The following is a 14,242-nucleotide window of genomic DNA, read 5'->3' as shown; positions in this document are numbered from 1 at the left end:
CAATCCCTCCAAGCATCAGTCTTTTCCAATGAGTCAACTCTTCACATCAGGTGGCCAAAGTACTGGAGTTTCAGCTTCAGCATCAGTCCTCCCAGTGAACACCCAGGACTGATCTCCTTCAGAATGGACTGGTTGGATCTCCTTGCAGTCCAAGGGACTCTCAAGAGTCTTCTCCAACACCAAAGTTCAAAAGCATCAATTCTTCAGCGCTCAGCCTTCTTCACAGTCCAACTCTCACATCCATACATGACCACAGGAAAAACCATAGCCTTGACTAGATGGACCTTTGTTGGCAAAGTAATGTCTCTGCTTTTGAATATGCTATCTAGGCTGGTCATACTTCCTTCCAAGGAGTAAGCATCTTTTAATTTCATGGCTGCAGTCACCATCTACAGTGATTTTGGAGCCCCAAAAAATAAAGTCACCCACTGTTTCCACTGTTTCCCCATCTATTTCCCATGAAGTGATGGGACCAGATGCCATGATCTTCGTTTTCTGAATGTTGAGCTTTAAGCCAACTTTTTCACTCTCCACTTTCACTTTCATCAACAGGCTTTTTAGTTCCTCTTCACTTTCTGCCATAAGGGTGGTGTCATCTGCATATCTGAGGTTATTGATCTTTCTCCCTGCAATCTTGATTCCAGCTTGTGTTTCTTCCAGTCCAGCATTTCTCATGATGTACTCTGCATAAAAGTTAAATAAGCAGGGTGACAATATACAACCTTGATGTACTCCTTTTCCTATTTGGAACCAGTCTGTTGTTCCATGTCCAGTTCTAACTGTTGCTTCCTGACCTGCATACAGGTTTCTCAAGAGGCAGGTCAGGTGGTCTGGTATTCCCATCTCTTTCAGAATTTTCCACAGTTTATTGTGATCCACACAGTCAAAGGCTTTGGCATAGTCAATAAAGCAGAAATACATGTTTTAATGGAACTCTCTTGCTTTTTCGATGATCCAGCGGATGTTGGCAATTTTGTCTCTGGTTCCTCTGTCTTTTCTAAAACCAGCTTGAACATCAGGAAGTTCACGGTTCACATATTGCTGAAACCTGGCTTGGAGAATTCTAAGCATTACTTTACTAGCATGTGAGATGAGTGCAATTGTGCAGTAGTTTGAGCATTGCCTTTCTTTGGGATTGGAATGAAAACTGACCTTTTCCAGTCCTGTGGCCACTGCTGAGTTTTCCAAATTTGCTGGCATATTGAGTGCAGCACTTTCACAGCATCTTTCAGGATTTGAAATAGCTCAACTGGAATCCCATCACCTCCACTAGCTTTGTTCGTAGTGATGCTTTCTAAGGCCCACTTGACATCACATTCCAGGATGTCTGGCTCTAGATGAGTGATCACACCATCGTGATTATCTAAGTCAGTCTAGTTCGTCTTTAATTTATCAAGACTTCAAGAAACCCTAACAATGGGTGAAATGAGGCATACATAGGTCACTTTACATATATCCTCTGTGAATAAGGTCTTCTATATTAGCAAAGTATCCAGTATAAAAAAGGTTTTTAAAAATCTTTAAAACATAAAATTTAAATCTTACCTGAATATTTGAAGATTGAGAATTCACAGATCCTTGATTATACATATAAACCATGAAATTATTTGCTAAAAAAAATCTGTATATAAAAAAGAGTGAGAGAATTTTAAGTTATTCTTTTTGAAAAAATATAAAGCAGCAGTCAGCAAACTTAGCACCCTCAAAGCCAAATATGACCTATCTCTGTGTTTGTAAATAAAATTTATTTGCATATAGCTATACTCGTTCACTTACATACGGTTCATGGCAGCTTTCATGATACAACAGCAAAGATGAGTCATTTTGACAGAGCTATTATGCTCTTCAAACCCTAAAATATTTACTATCTGGGTCTTTAGAGAAAAAGACTGCCAATCCCTGACAAAGATAGTATTTTCTTTTGACCTGTGTGTAATTTTTGTTTAAAGTAATATGCATTTACTCAAAATAATATTTCCCATCTTATTATACTCCTTTAAAAAATAAGGAAAACAAACTATAAAACAAAAGAAAAGCATTTTAAATTTTACAAAGATATGAAACGGGTGTAGGATTATAAGAGTTTTTTATTCTTTCATTCTTTCTCAATTTTACTATCATGAATATATCTTACTATAATGAAGTAGAAGAGCATTCTGTAACAGTCATAGTTCAGCTTTCTCTGGTATCATTCCTTGTCCCCATCATGCTATTTTACTTATGCTTCCTCACCTGGCACTCACTTCTCAATCCAATGTAATGTAACTAGACCACCCAGAGTAGCTTCTGCTGAGAATCTGCCATTAAAACTGATGCCATATAATGACCCCCTCATTGTCAAATCCAAAAAGAAAAAGCAGTTTGAGTCAAATAAAACTATCTGATGCACCTCACACACTGACCATACTCCCCTTCTTTAAACCATCTGCTCTTCAACTTCAGTCATACCATTTACCCCTGATTTTTCCCTCATATCACCTTGTCTCCTTGTGTAAATCCCTTCATCTGGATCCTTCTTCACTTAAATGTTTCCCTGGCATTCATTTTCTGGTTGTTTTTCCCTTTCATTAATATTTACTCCCACCTCTTCATCTTGTTCATTTCTGGTGCCTCATTTATACTTAATATATATTTAAAAAAAGATGGCTCCCATTACCTAAAATAAATATAACTGGCTATTCAAGATCTTCTGTATTTCATACAAATTTTAGGATTATCTATTCTACTTCTTGAAAAATGCATGAGTATTTTGATAGAATTGGACTGAAGCAGTAGACTGCCTTGGTTAGTACAATAAACTTTTATCAATATTAAGTCTTCCGATGTGTAAGCATGGTATACATTTCCATTTACTTGCATTCTCTTATATTTCTTTATCAATGTCTTAGAGTTTTCAGAGTACAGGTCTTTCTCCCTTCCTTAAATTTATTCCCAGGTATTTTTTTCTTTCTGATGCAATTGTACCTGGGATTTTTTAAATTTATTTTTCTGATATTTCATTATTAGTGCATCAGTTCAGTTCAGTTCAGTCGCTCAGTCATGTCCGACTCTTTCTGACTCCGTGAATTGTAGCACGCCAGGCCTCCCTGTCCATCACCAACTCCTGGAGTTCACTCAAACTCATGTCCATCGACTAAGTGATGCCATCCAGCCATCTCATCCTCTGTCGTCCCCTTCTCCTCCTGCCCCCAATCCCTCCCAGCATCTGAGTCTTTTCCAATGAGTCAACTCTTCACATCAGGTGGCCAAAGTACTGGAGTTTCAGCTTCAGCATCAGTCCTCCCAGTGAACACCCAGGACTGATCTCCTTTAGAATGGACTGGTTGGATCTTCTTGCAGTCCAAGGGACTCTCAAGAGTATTCTCCAACACCAAAGTTCAAAAGCATCAATTCTTTGGCGCTCAGCTTTCTTCACAGTCCAACTCAAACATCCATACATGACCACAGGAAAAACCATAGCCTTGACTAGATGGACCTTTGTTGGCAAAGTAATGTCTCTGCTTTTGAATATGCTATCTAGGCTGGTCATAACTTTCCTTCCAAGGAGTAAGCATCTTTTAATTTCATGGCTGCAGTCACCATCTACAGTGATTTTGGAGCCCAAAAAAATAATGTCACCCACTGTTTCCACTGTTTCCCCATCTATTTCCCATGAAGTGATGGGACCAGATGCCATGATCTTCGTTTTCTGAATGTTGAGCTTTAAGCCAACTTTTTCACTCTCCACTTTCACTTTCATCAACAGGCTTTTTAGTTCCTCTTCACTTTCTGCCATAAGGGTGGTGTCATCTGCATATTTGAGGTTATTGATCTTTCTCCCAGCAATCTTGATTCCAGCTTGGGCTTCTTCGAGTCCAGCGTTTCTCATGATGTACTCTGCATAGAAGTTAAATAAGCAGGGTGACAATATACAGCCTTGACATACTCCTTTTCAAAACTATTTGGAACCAGTCTGTTGTTCCATGTCCAGTTCTAACTGTTGCTTCCTGACCTGCAAATAGGTTTCTCAAGAGGCAGGTCAGGTGGTCTGGTATTCCCATCTCTTTCAGAATTTTCCACAGTTTATTGTGATCCACACAGTCAAAGGCTTTGGCATAGTCAATAAAGCAGAAATACATGTTTTAATGGAACTCTCTCGCTTTTTCAATGATCCAGTGGATGTTGGCCATTTTGTCTTTGGTTCCTCTGCCTTTTCTAAAACCAGCTTGAACATCAGGAAGTTCACGGTTCACATATTGCTGAAACCTGGCTTGGAGAATTTTGAGCATTACTTTACTAGCGTGTGAGATGAGTGAAATTGTGCGGTAGTTTGAGCATTGCCTTTCTTTGGGATTGGAATGAAAACTGACCTTTTCCAGTCCTGTGGCCACTGCTGAGTTTTCCAAATTTGCTGGCCTATTGAGTGCAGCACTTTCACAGCATCATCTTTCAGGATTTGAAATAGCTCAACTGGAATTCCATCACCTCCACTAGCTTTGTTCATAGTGATGCTTTCTAAGGCCCACTTGACTTCACATTCCAGGATGTCTGGCTCTAGGTCAGTGATCACACATTTTGATTCTCTGGGTCATGAAGATCTTTTTTGTACAGTTCTTCTGTGTATTCTTGCCACCTCTTCTTAATATCTTCTGCTTCTGTTAGGTCCATACCATTTCTGTCCTTTATCGAGCCCATCTTTGCATGAAATGTTGCCTTGGTATCTCTAATTTTCTTGAAGAGATCTCTGCTGCTGCTGCTGCTGCTAAGTCACTTCAGTCATGTCCAACTCTGTGCGACCCCACAGACAGCAGCCCATCAGGCTCCCCCATCCCTGGGATTCTCCAGGCAAGAACACTGGAGTGGGTTGCCATTTCCTTCTCCATTGCATGAAAGTGAAAAGTGAAGTCGCTCAGTCGTGTCCGACTCTTAGCGACCCCATGGACTGCAGCCTACCAGGCTCCTCCGTCCACGGGATTTTCCAGGCACTGGAAAACTTGAGTACTGGAGTGGGGTGCCATTGCCTTCTCCGGAAGAGATCTCTAGTCTTTCCTATTCTGTTGTGTTCCTCTATTTCTTTGCATTGATCACTAAGGAAGGCTTTCTTATCTCTCCTTGCTATTCTTTGGAACTTTTCATTCAGATGTTTATATCTTTCCTTTTCTCCTTTGCTTTTCGTGACTCTTCTTTTCACAGCTATTTGTAGGGCCTCCCCAGACAGCTATTTTGCTTTTTTGCGTTTCTTTTCCATGAGGATGGTCTTGATCCCTGTCTCTTGTACAATGTCATGAACTTCCGTCCATAGTTCATCAGGCACTCTATCTATCAGATCTAGTCCCTTAAATCTATTTCTCACTTCCACTGTTAGGTCATACCTGAATGATCTAGTGGTTTTCCCTACTTTCTTCAATTTAAGTCTGAATTTGGCAATAAGGAGTTCATGATGTGAGCCACAGTCAGCTCCCAGTCTTGTTTTTGCTGACTGTATAGAGTTTCTCCATCTTTGGCTGCAAAGAATGTAATCAATCTGATTTCAGTGTTGACCATCTGTTGATGTCCATGGGTAGAGTCTTCTCTTGTGTTGTTGGAAGAGGGTGTTTGCTATGACCAGTGCGTTCTCTTGACAAAACTCTATTTGCCTTTGCCCTGCTTCTTTCCATATTCCAAGGCCAAATTTGCCTGTTACTCCAGGTGTTTCTTGACTTCCTACTTTTGCATTCCAGTGCATAGCAATGCAATAGATCTATACGTTAATTCTGTACCCTGTAGTTTTACTGAATTCATTTATTAGTTCTAATAGTTTTTTGATGGCATCTCTGGGGTTTTCTGTGGTATCATGCCATTTGAAAATAGTGACTGTTATAGTTCTTCCCTTCCAATCTGGATGTATATTGTTGTTGTTCAGTTACTAAGTCATGTCCGACTCTTTCCATCCCCATGGACTGCAGCATGCCAGACTTCTCTGTCATTCACTATCTCCCGGAGTTTGCTCAAACTCATGTTCATTGAGTTGGTGATACCACCCAACCATTTCATCTTCTGTCACCACCTTCTCCTCCTGCCCTCAATCTTTCCCAGCATCAGGGTCTTTTCCAATGAGTTGGCTTTTTGCATTAGGTGGCTAAAGTACTGGAGCTTCAACTTCAGTATCAGTCTTTCCAATGAATACTCAGGGTTGATTTCCTTCAGAAAATTATTTCTTTTTAATTGCTATGGCTAGGACTTCCAGTACTATGATGAATAAAAGTGGTGAGAGCAGGCATTTTTGTCTTACTTGTAGTCTTAGAGAAAAAAGCTTTTAGCTTTTCATCATTGAGTATGATGTTAGCTATGGGTTTATAAAAATGGCCTTTAACATATAAGTGAAGGGGATTAAGGGATATGAACTACCAGTTATAATACTATATATAGTTTGTAATCTATAAAAATATATAGTCACTACATTGTACACCTTAATAATAAAATATTGTAAGATAACTGTACTTCAACCAATCAATCAATCAGCCTTACTGCCACTGGACACTTATGGATATCCTCTGACACACACTTGTCCTATTCCTTCACCGCGCCAATCAAATCTCTACCATTGTGTCCAATATCTAATTTTTTTTCCACCACCTCAGTTATATCTCAAAAAAAAACCTCTTACACATTCAAAATTATGCTTCTTATTATATCTCATATAACTTTTGCAATAGCTTCATAATTGTCATACCATCTTAATCATTATACAGGTAATTTCCAAAAATAGAGTATACACATGCTCAATCCATCTCCCAGGCTCCAATTCCTTTATTTCTTACTACTGCTTACAGTTCTGATAATATATTCAAATGCAATGTGCATTCTCTCTTATGCACTTGAAAAGCTCTTTGAGTTGTCATTTACTATTCTTCCCTTCTGTCTAAAGGAGTAGGTTAACTCTTTTACTCAATGCCATTTTTTGGCATCTAATAACACAATGAATCATTGTTTATATTTCTCTCTTTAAGAAACTTCCTGCCAGCCAAAACATTTCATTTTTTCTTTTCTTTTTTCTCTGCCAAACATTTCTGGAAAAGCCATTTTCACTTAAAACGTTTGGTTTCTCACAATTCAGCTCTCCTTAATACCACTTAATCTAGTTCTACACCCAAAATTTAACTGAAATCAACCTCTTGAAAGTTACAAATTGCTTCCAAGCCAGCATTTCTCAACTGGTTTTCCATCAAATAATTAAACCCTATATAAAGTTATTTAAATTATTTTCACAATACTCTTAGGGATGGTATGTAGCTATTACTTTTTTCCATAAACTGTTCACCAGCTCCCACAGTACTGTATGATCTAATTTCTATACTAAATCCCTTATTTCATATTCTTGGTGGTGAACCTGCCTCCCTGATCAAACTTTAACTGATACAGTTACAGATTTACTTCTTTCTTATTACATCCTACCCTGATTATATAGATCCTGCTGGCTCTCCTAACTTAAGATCATACAGATTAATCTTCAGATGAATCCTTATTCTTCCCGTTCTTAGCTTCCCTATTCACTAAAGACTACTTGAGGCATTAGGACCAAAAAATTAATTCACAGGAAGCATTTGTTCATCTGAGACAACTAAACAGTTTAATAACTACATGACTTTTAATATTCTATTTTTATCATAAGCAAATGAATTCATATAAGTAAAATTAAGTCTAAAAATAAAAAGTTACCTTTGCTTAAGGTGCACAGTATACGGTTTCTCATCTATTGAAATACTATAGGATACCTGTTTCTAGAGAATCCAGAAAAACTGAGAGTAAAGACAAATGTAACAGAAGAGGTAAAATAACAATTTTATTTTGACTAATCCTTCCAAATAATGCTTTAAAAGTCTCAGACTATGTGTGATTTAAAATCTGCAATAATATATCAAAATTTTTAACATTTATTATACAATCTATTCTTACTATTTCCACAAAATTAGTCCAATATAAGGAGTCATAAAGCACTAGAAACCTATTTGTAACTGAATTTTAAACTTTTTTAAAAGAAGAGACTAAAAATAAATAAATAAATAAAAGAAGAAACTACATGCCATGTCATAACATTTATTCTATTGCATCACTGGGATATTAAGGTACTCTATTTCAGTGAAGTTTAACTTACTCAACTAAGCACAAAAGTCATTTATTTTAACCATTTTCCTGAAACGTATGCCCTATTTCCTATACTTTAAGCAGAAGATTCTTAAAATTTGGCATAGATTTTTACTCGAACTCTACTATTCTCAAGTTAAAACATGGTAGTGAGTTGCAATATCAGTTAGTCAGTGAATCTAAGAGATGAGACTTTATCTTTCAAAAAAAGAACACGTGAAAAGCAAGAATTAGAATATCATTAAAAAGAAAATTCAGTAAAAACTAAAAAGACATAAATACCAGAACATAGGATCAGTGAAAATAAGAAACAACCAGGAAACAATACAAATCTTTAAAAAAAAATAATAAAAAGGCAAGTTGTTAAAAAGGTCTAGTAAATGGTCAAAATGGTTATATAAGATATTAATTTTAGGAGAAACTGAATGAACTTATATGGGAATTCAAGGTAGCATCTTTGCAATTTTTGTAACTCCAAAATCATGCCAAAATTTTTCAAGTTTTTTTTTTTTAAGTAAGACCAGAAAGAAGCAAAACATGTATATGTCAGATAAAAGGCAGAAATACCAAACATAAGATCCTGATACTGAAGTAGCAGCATGTCCTAGCTTTAAAATTTTAGTCCCGGAGGAATCAACCTGCCTGACTTCAGGCTATACTACAAAGCTGCAGTCATCAAGACAGTATGGTACTAGCACAAAGACAGAAATATAGATCAATGGAACAAAATAGAAAGCCCAGAGATAAATCCACACACCTATGGACACCTTGTCTTTGACAAAGGGGGCAAGAATATACAATGGAGAAAAAACAATCTCTTTAACAAGTGGTGCTGGGAAAACTGATCAACCACTTGTAAAAGAATGAAACTAGAACACTTTCTAACAGCATACACAAAAATAAACTCAAAATGGATTAAATATCTAAACATAAAACCAGAAACTATAAAACTCCTAGAGGAGAATATAGGCAAAACACTTCCTGACATAAATCCCAGCAGGATCCTCTATGACCCACCTCTCAGAGTAATGGAAATAAAAGCAAAAATAAACAAATGGGACCTAATTAAACTTAAAAGCTTTTGGACAACAAAGGAAACTATAAGCAAGGTGAAAAGACAGCCTTCAGAATGGGAGAAAATAATAGCAAATGAAGCAACTGACAAACAACTAATCTCAAAAATATACAAGCAACTCCTACAGCTCAATTCCAGAAAAATAAACGATCCAATCAAAAAATGGGCCAAAGAACTAAATAGACATTTCTCCAAAGAAGACATACAGATGGCTAACAAACACATGAAAAGATGCCCGACATCACTCATTATCAGAGAAATGCAAATCAAAACCACAATGAGGTACCATCTCACGCCAGTCAGAATGGCTGCTATCCAAAAGTCTATAAACAATAAATGATGCAGAGGGTATGGGGAAAAGGGAACCCTCTTACACTATTGGTGGGAATGCAAACTAGTACAGCCACTATGGAGAACAGTGTGGAGATTCCTTTAAAAACTGGAAATAGAACTGCCTTATGACCCAGCAATCCCACTGCTGGGCATACACACCGAGGAAACCAGAATTGAAAGAGATACGTGTACCCCAATGTTCATCACAGCACTGTTTATAATAGCCAGGACATGGAAGCAACCTAGATGTTGATCAGCAGATGAATGGATACAAAAGCTGTGGTACATATACACAATGGAGTATTACTCAGCCATTAAAAAGAGTACATTTGAAACAGTTCTAATGAGGTGGATGAAACTGAAGCCTATTATACAGTGTGAAGTAAGCCAGAAAGAAAAATACCAATACAGTATACTAACACATATATATGGAATTTAGAAAGATGGTAACAATAACCCTGTATGCGAGACAGCAAAAGAGACACAGATGTATAGAATAGTCTTTTGGACTCTATGGGAGATGGAGGGGGTAGGACGATTTAGGGGAACGGCACTGAAACATGAATAATATCATATAAGAAATGAATCTCCAGTCCAGGTTCAATACATGATGCTTGGGGCCGGTGCACTGGGATGACTCGGAGGCATGGTACAGGGAGGGAGGTGGGAGGGGGTTCAGGATGGGGAACACATGGCAGATTCATGTTGATGTGTGACAGAACCAATACAATATTGTAAAGTAAAAAAAATTTTTAATTAAAAAAAATTTTTTTAAAAACTGGATTATGGTAATGTTTACATAATTCACATACTAATAATCACTGAGTTATACACTTACAATGGGTGAATTCTGTGGTGTCTAAATTATACCTCATTAAAACTGTTAAAAATAAAGTGTTATCAAAAGATTGGCCACTGGACTTCTCTGGGGCTCCAGTGGTCAGGAATCTGCCTGCCAATGCAGGGGACTCAAGTTCGACCCCTGGTCGGGAGGATCCTACATGCCACGGAACAGCATGTTCCACAACTACTGAGCCACACTCTAGAGTCCACAAGCCACAACTACTGAGCCTAAGTACCTCAACTACTGAAGCTTCTAGAGCCTGGGCTCCACAACAAGAAAAGCCACTGCAATGAGAAGCCCATGTATCACAACAAAGAGTAGCCCTTGCTTGCCACAACTAGAGAAAGTCCACACACAGCAACAAAGACCCAGCACACTCAAAAATAGTTAACTGATCAAATGTTTTTAAAAAAAGATCAGTCACTTGTAAGCAAGGCATGCTGTTTTTTTTTTTTTTAATCTCCTAAGGCTCTTAGCATATAGCTATGCACACAAGTCCAGAGAAATATCTGTTAAATAAATCAATAAGTAGGATAAACTATCATCTTTCCAATAAAAATAACAGAATAATCAGTTTATACTCTGAAAACTGGTAAATGCAAAGGTAGAGATTAAGAAAGAAGATTATACTTAAGACAGATTCTCCTTAGCAATTTTGGAGAAAATTATTCTCTTCATCTGAATCATCTAGATACCACTCAGATAAGACTAATTCTTTTATATTGTATTCTCTCTTTGAACTTTTAAAAATTATTTTACCATGAGTTAATGACAAATTCTAGAAAAATTAGAACATTCTGATTTATATATTTGCTTTTACCATCAAAACTTTAAATTCCTTATCAGTAGTGATATTGGCTATTTATACTCTAATGAAATTTATGTACTTCACTGCTATGCAATAAAAATAAGAAATTTCATATAACAGCATTAACTATGGAAAATCTCTTACATTTTCTACTTCTGAATTCTCACTTTCACTTGTATTTGCTTGGACTTTCTCTGGAAGTATGATTTGTAGAAATGAATTTTGAAAATCTGGAGAAAGAAAAAAACAGTTAATAACTGCATCCTAAACTTGACTAAATATTTGTGCATGTTCTTTTATATAAGACTTGCTTCTGCAAATATGAGTTATCACCTGTGTACTCCAATAAAAATATTGAAAACAATTTAAAAACAGGTAAGAGGAACTTTCCTGGTAGTCCAGTGGCTAAGACTCCATGCTCCCAATACAGCAGGCCCGAGTCTGATCCCTGGTCAGGGAACTAGATCCCACATGCCTCAACTAAAGACCCTGCTGCTACTGCTAAGTCGCTTCAGTCATGTTCGACTCTGTGTGACCCCACAGACGGCAGCCCACCGGGCTCCTCTGTCCCCAGGATTCTCCAAGCAAGAGTACTGGAGTGGTTGCCACTGCCTTCTCCAAAAGACCCTGCATGCCACAACAAAGATCGAAGAACTCATGTGCTGCAACTAAGACTCAGTGCAGACAAATAAATAAATACTACAAACAGATAATATTACTACCTAAATAAAATTAAATCTATTATATAAAACAGGTTATAAATATTCTAAAAAAAAGAGGAAAAAAGAACATTCAAATACAAGGCATCCAGAAAATAAGTGAAAAATCACAGATTTTTATGGTGAAAAACATTTACCAAAAAAAAAGGTGGGAAATTGGTAAAGTGCTATCACCAGCTAAGAGGTGTCAACAATTTTCTTGATAAGCTAAAGATGAAAGTGTGATAGTTGTTGAGAAATTCTAGAAAAACTCTAAAAAATTTCAGAAATCAGATGTGACAGATACAACAGAAAGTACTGTCTCCCATGGATATACTTAGGAACTAACTCTAGACTTAGCCAAGTAACTTACTTTGGCCAATTAGACAATAAGAAATGTAAAACAAACAAACCTGAAAAGAGCTTATGCACTGTGGCTTGCCCTCCTACTGCCTTCGAATCCTGAAACTGCATGTAAACAAGCCTGAGCAAGCTAACAGGAGGGTGGGGGACTATGTGAAAGGGGCCAAGGCACCCTAGCTGAACACATTCCAACAGAGAGACCAGTGTGTGAGACCATCCTACACCATTCAGCTGCCAACCAACTCAGGAGCTGACAACAGCTGCAGGAAAGAGTACAAATGACCTGCAGATTAGCTAAACTGGTCCAAACCAGAACAACAGTCCCACTAACCCACAGAATCATGGGTTATGACAGAATATGTCATAGGTTCATGACAGAATAGCGATTGCTGAAGGTGAGGTTAAATAGGACTCACTGAGAAGACAGCATTTGGACAAAGACCTGAAGAAGGTGAGGAGGGGAACAAATGAATATCTTGGCAGAACACTCCAGGAAGAAAAAATATCAAGTATTTAAGACTCTTGGAAGGAAATGCTTGGTGTGTTTGAAAAGCCATAAGGAAACAACTGTGGCTAAAGTAGCATGAGCAATGAGGAAAAGATTAAGAGATGAGGTCAGAGAGGAGGGAAACAAGCTGTTGAGATCCTACAGGGCAAAATAGGTCAGAGTTAGGGCTTTAATTTTTATTCTTGGAGACATAAGAAACCACTGGAAGATTTTGAGCAGAGAGACATGATCTTTGATTTTAACTGAAGGATGATATATTAATTATCTATTGCTGCATAACAAATTATCCCCAAATATAGCAGCTTAAAACAATAAACACTTATTAATCCCTACGGCCCTTGGGTCAGGCATCTGGGCAAAGCTTAACTGAATGCCTCTGGTTCAGTGTCTCTAGCAAAACTGCAATCAAAGTGTCAGCCAGGGCTGCAACAATTTCAAGGCTTGACTAGCACAGGATCCACTTCAAAGCTCATGCACTTAGCTGATGACAGGCATTGGGTCTTTCCAGGCTGTTCATGAGAAATCTCAAAAGACCTCTCTATAAGGATACTCACAATATGACAACTTACTTCCCCCAGAATAAGGGATCAGAAAAAGAGATTGAAAGTGAGCACCCAGGAAAAAGACACAGTCATCCTATATTCTAATCTCAGAAAAGACATCCATTGACCACATTTTATCCACTAGAAACAAATCATAAAACATAGTTTACATTTAAGAGGAGGGGGTTACACAAGGGCATGAGTCCCAGGATGTGAGAAACATTGGAAATCATCTCATAGGCTGCCTAAAGAGTGCAAGAGAAGAAATATAAATTCGGAATTATCAGTTATCAACATGGTACTAAAAACCAGACACTAAATAAAATGGAGTAGGGAGGAGCCAACTCAATGAGTGTATATTTTGGATGCTGATTCAAGCAATGTGTGGACATTGTTTCTTGGTGATTACAAACTGTAAGGAAAATTATTACACTCATGAAACAATTGAAAATTTGGACACAGACTGAAAACTGGATGATATAAGAAACTGTCATTAATTTCTAAGCCATGATCATGATACTGTGGTTATATTTCAAAATTATATTTTGTCATTTAGATATATATACTTAAATATTTAGATAATAAAATGATAGAATATTTATAATTTGCCTAATAGAGGAAGTGGTAGGGAACATAAAACTGAAGCAGAATTAGCCAAGAGTCAATAATTATTGAACCTGTTCTTAGATATGACACTAAAACCATAAGCAACAAAAGAAAAAAATATATATACACATATATTAGGTCCTATCATCATAACTTAAAACTTTTGTGAGTCATGCAACATTCACAAGACAGTGAAGACAAACTATAGCATGAGAAAAAAATATCTGCAAATCACTTGACTGAAGGTCTAGTATCCAGAATGTAAGAGGAACTCCTAAATCAACAGCAAAATGAAAAACCTAATTTTTTTAAAGGGGCAAAGAACTTGTGAATACTCATTTCTCCAAAAAAGATATACAAAT

General features: G+C 37.2%; 1 protein-coding gene across 1 annotated transcript in view; it reads right to left on the bottom strand.

The window, feature by feature from the left end:
* The window catches only part of ADAM32 (ADAM metallopeptidase domain 32), a 168,805-nt gene that overhangs the window by 146,894 nt on the left and 7,669 nt on the right, over positions 1 to 14,242 (bottom strand). The window contains exons 2-4 of the mRNA XM_027530051.1: positions 11,308 to 11,393; positions 7,678 to 7,739; positions 1,546 to 1,621 (exon numbers count right to left, since the gene is read on the bottom strand). Of these exons, the coding sequence (XP_027385852.1) occupies positions 1,546 to 1,621; positions 7,678 to 7,739; positions 11,308 to 11,393 (224 nt within the window). The remainder of the gene's footprint in view (positions 1 to 1,545; positions 1,622 to 7,677; positions 7,740 to 11,307; positions 11,394 to 14,242) is intronic.

This window comes from Bos indicus x Bos taurus, chromosome 27, assembly GCF_003369695.1.
Source record: "Bos indicus x Bos taurus breed Angus x Brahman F1 hybrid chromosome 27, Bos_hybrid_MaternalHap_v2.0, whole genome shotgun sequence".
NCBI classification, from domain to species: Eukaryota; Metazoa; Chordata; class Mammalia; order Artiodactyla; family Bovidae; genus Bos; species Bos indicus x Bos taurus.
The sequence above is the reverse complement of the archived record's forward strand: the minus strand, read 5'-3'. Positions and strand labels throughout refer to the sequence as shown.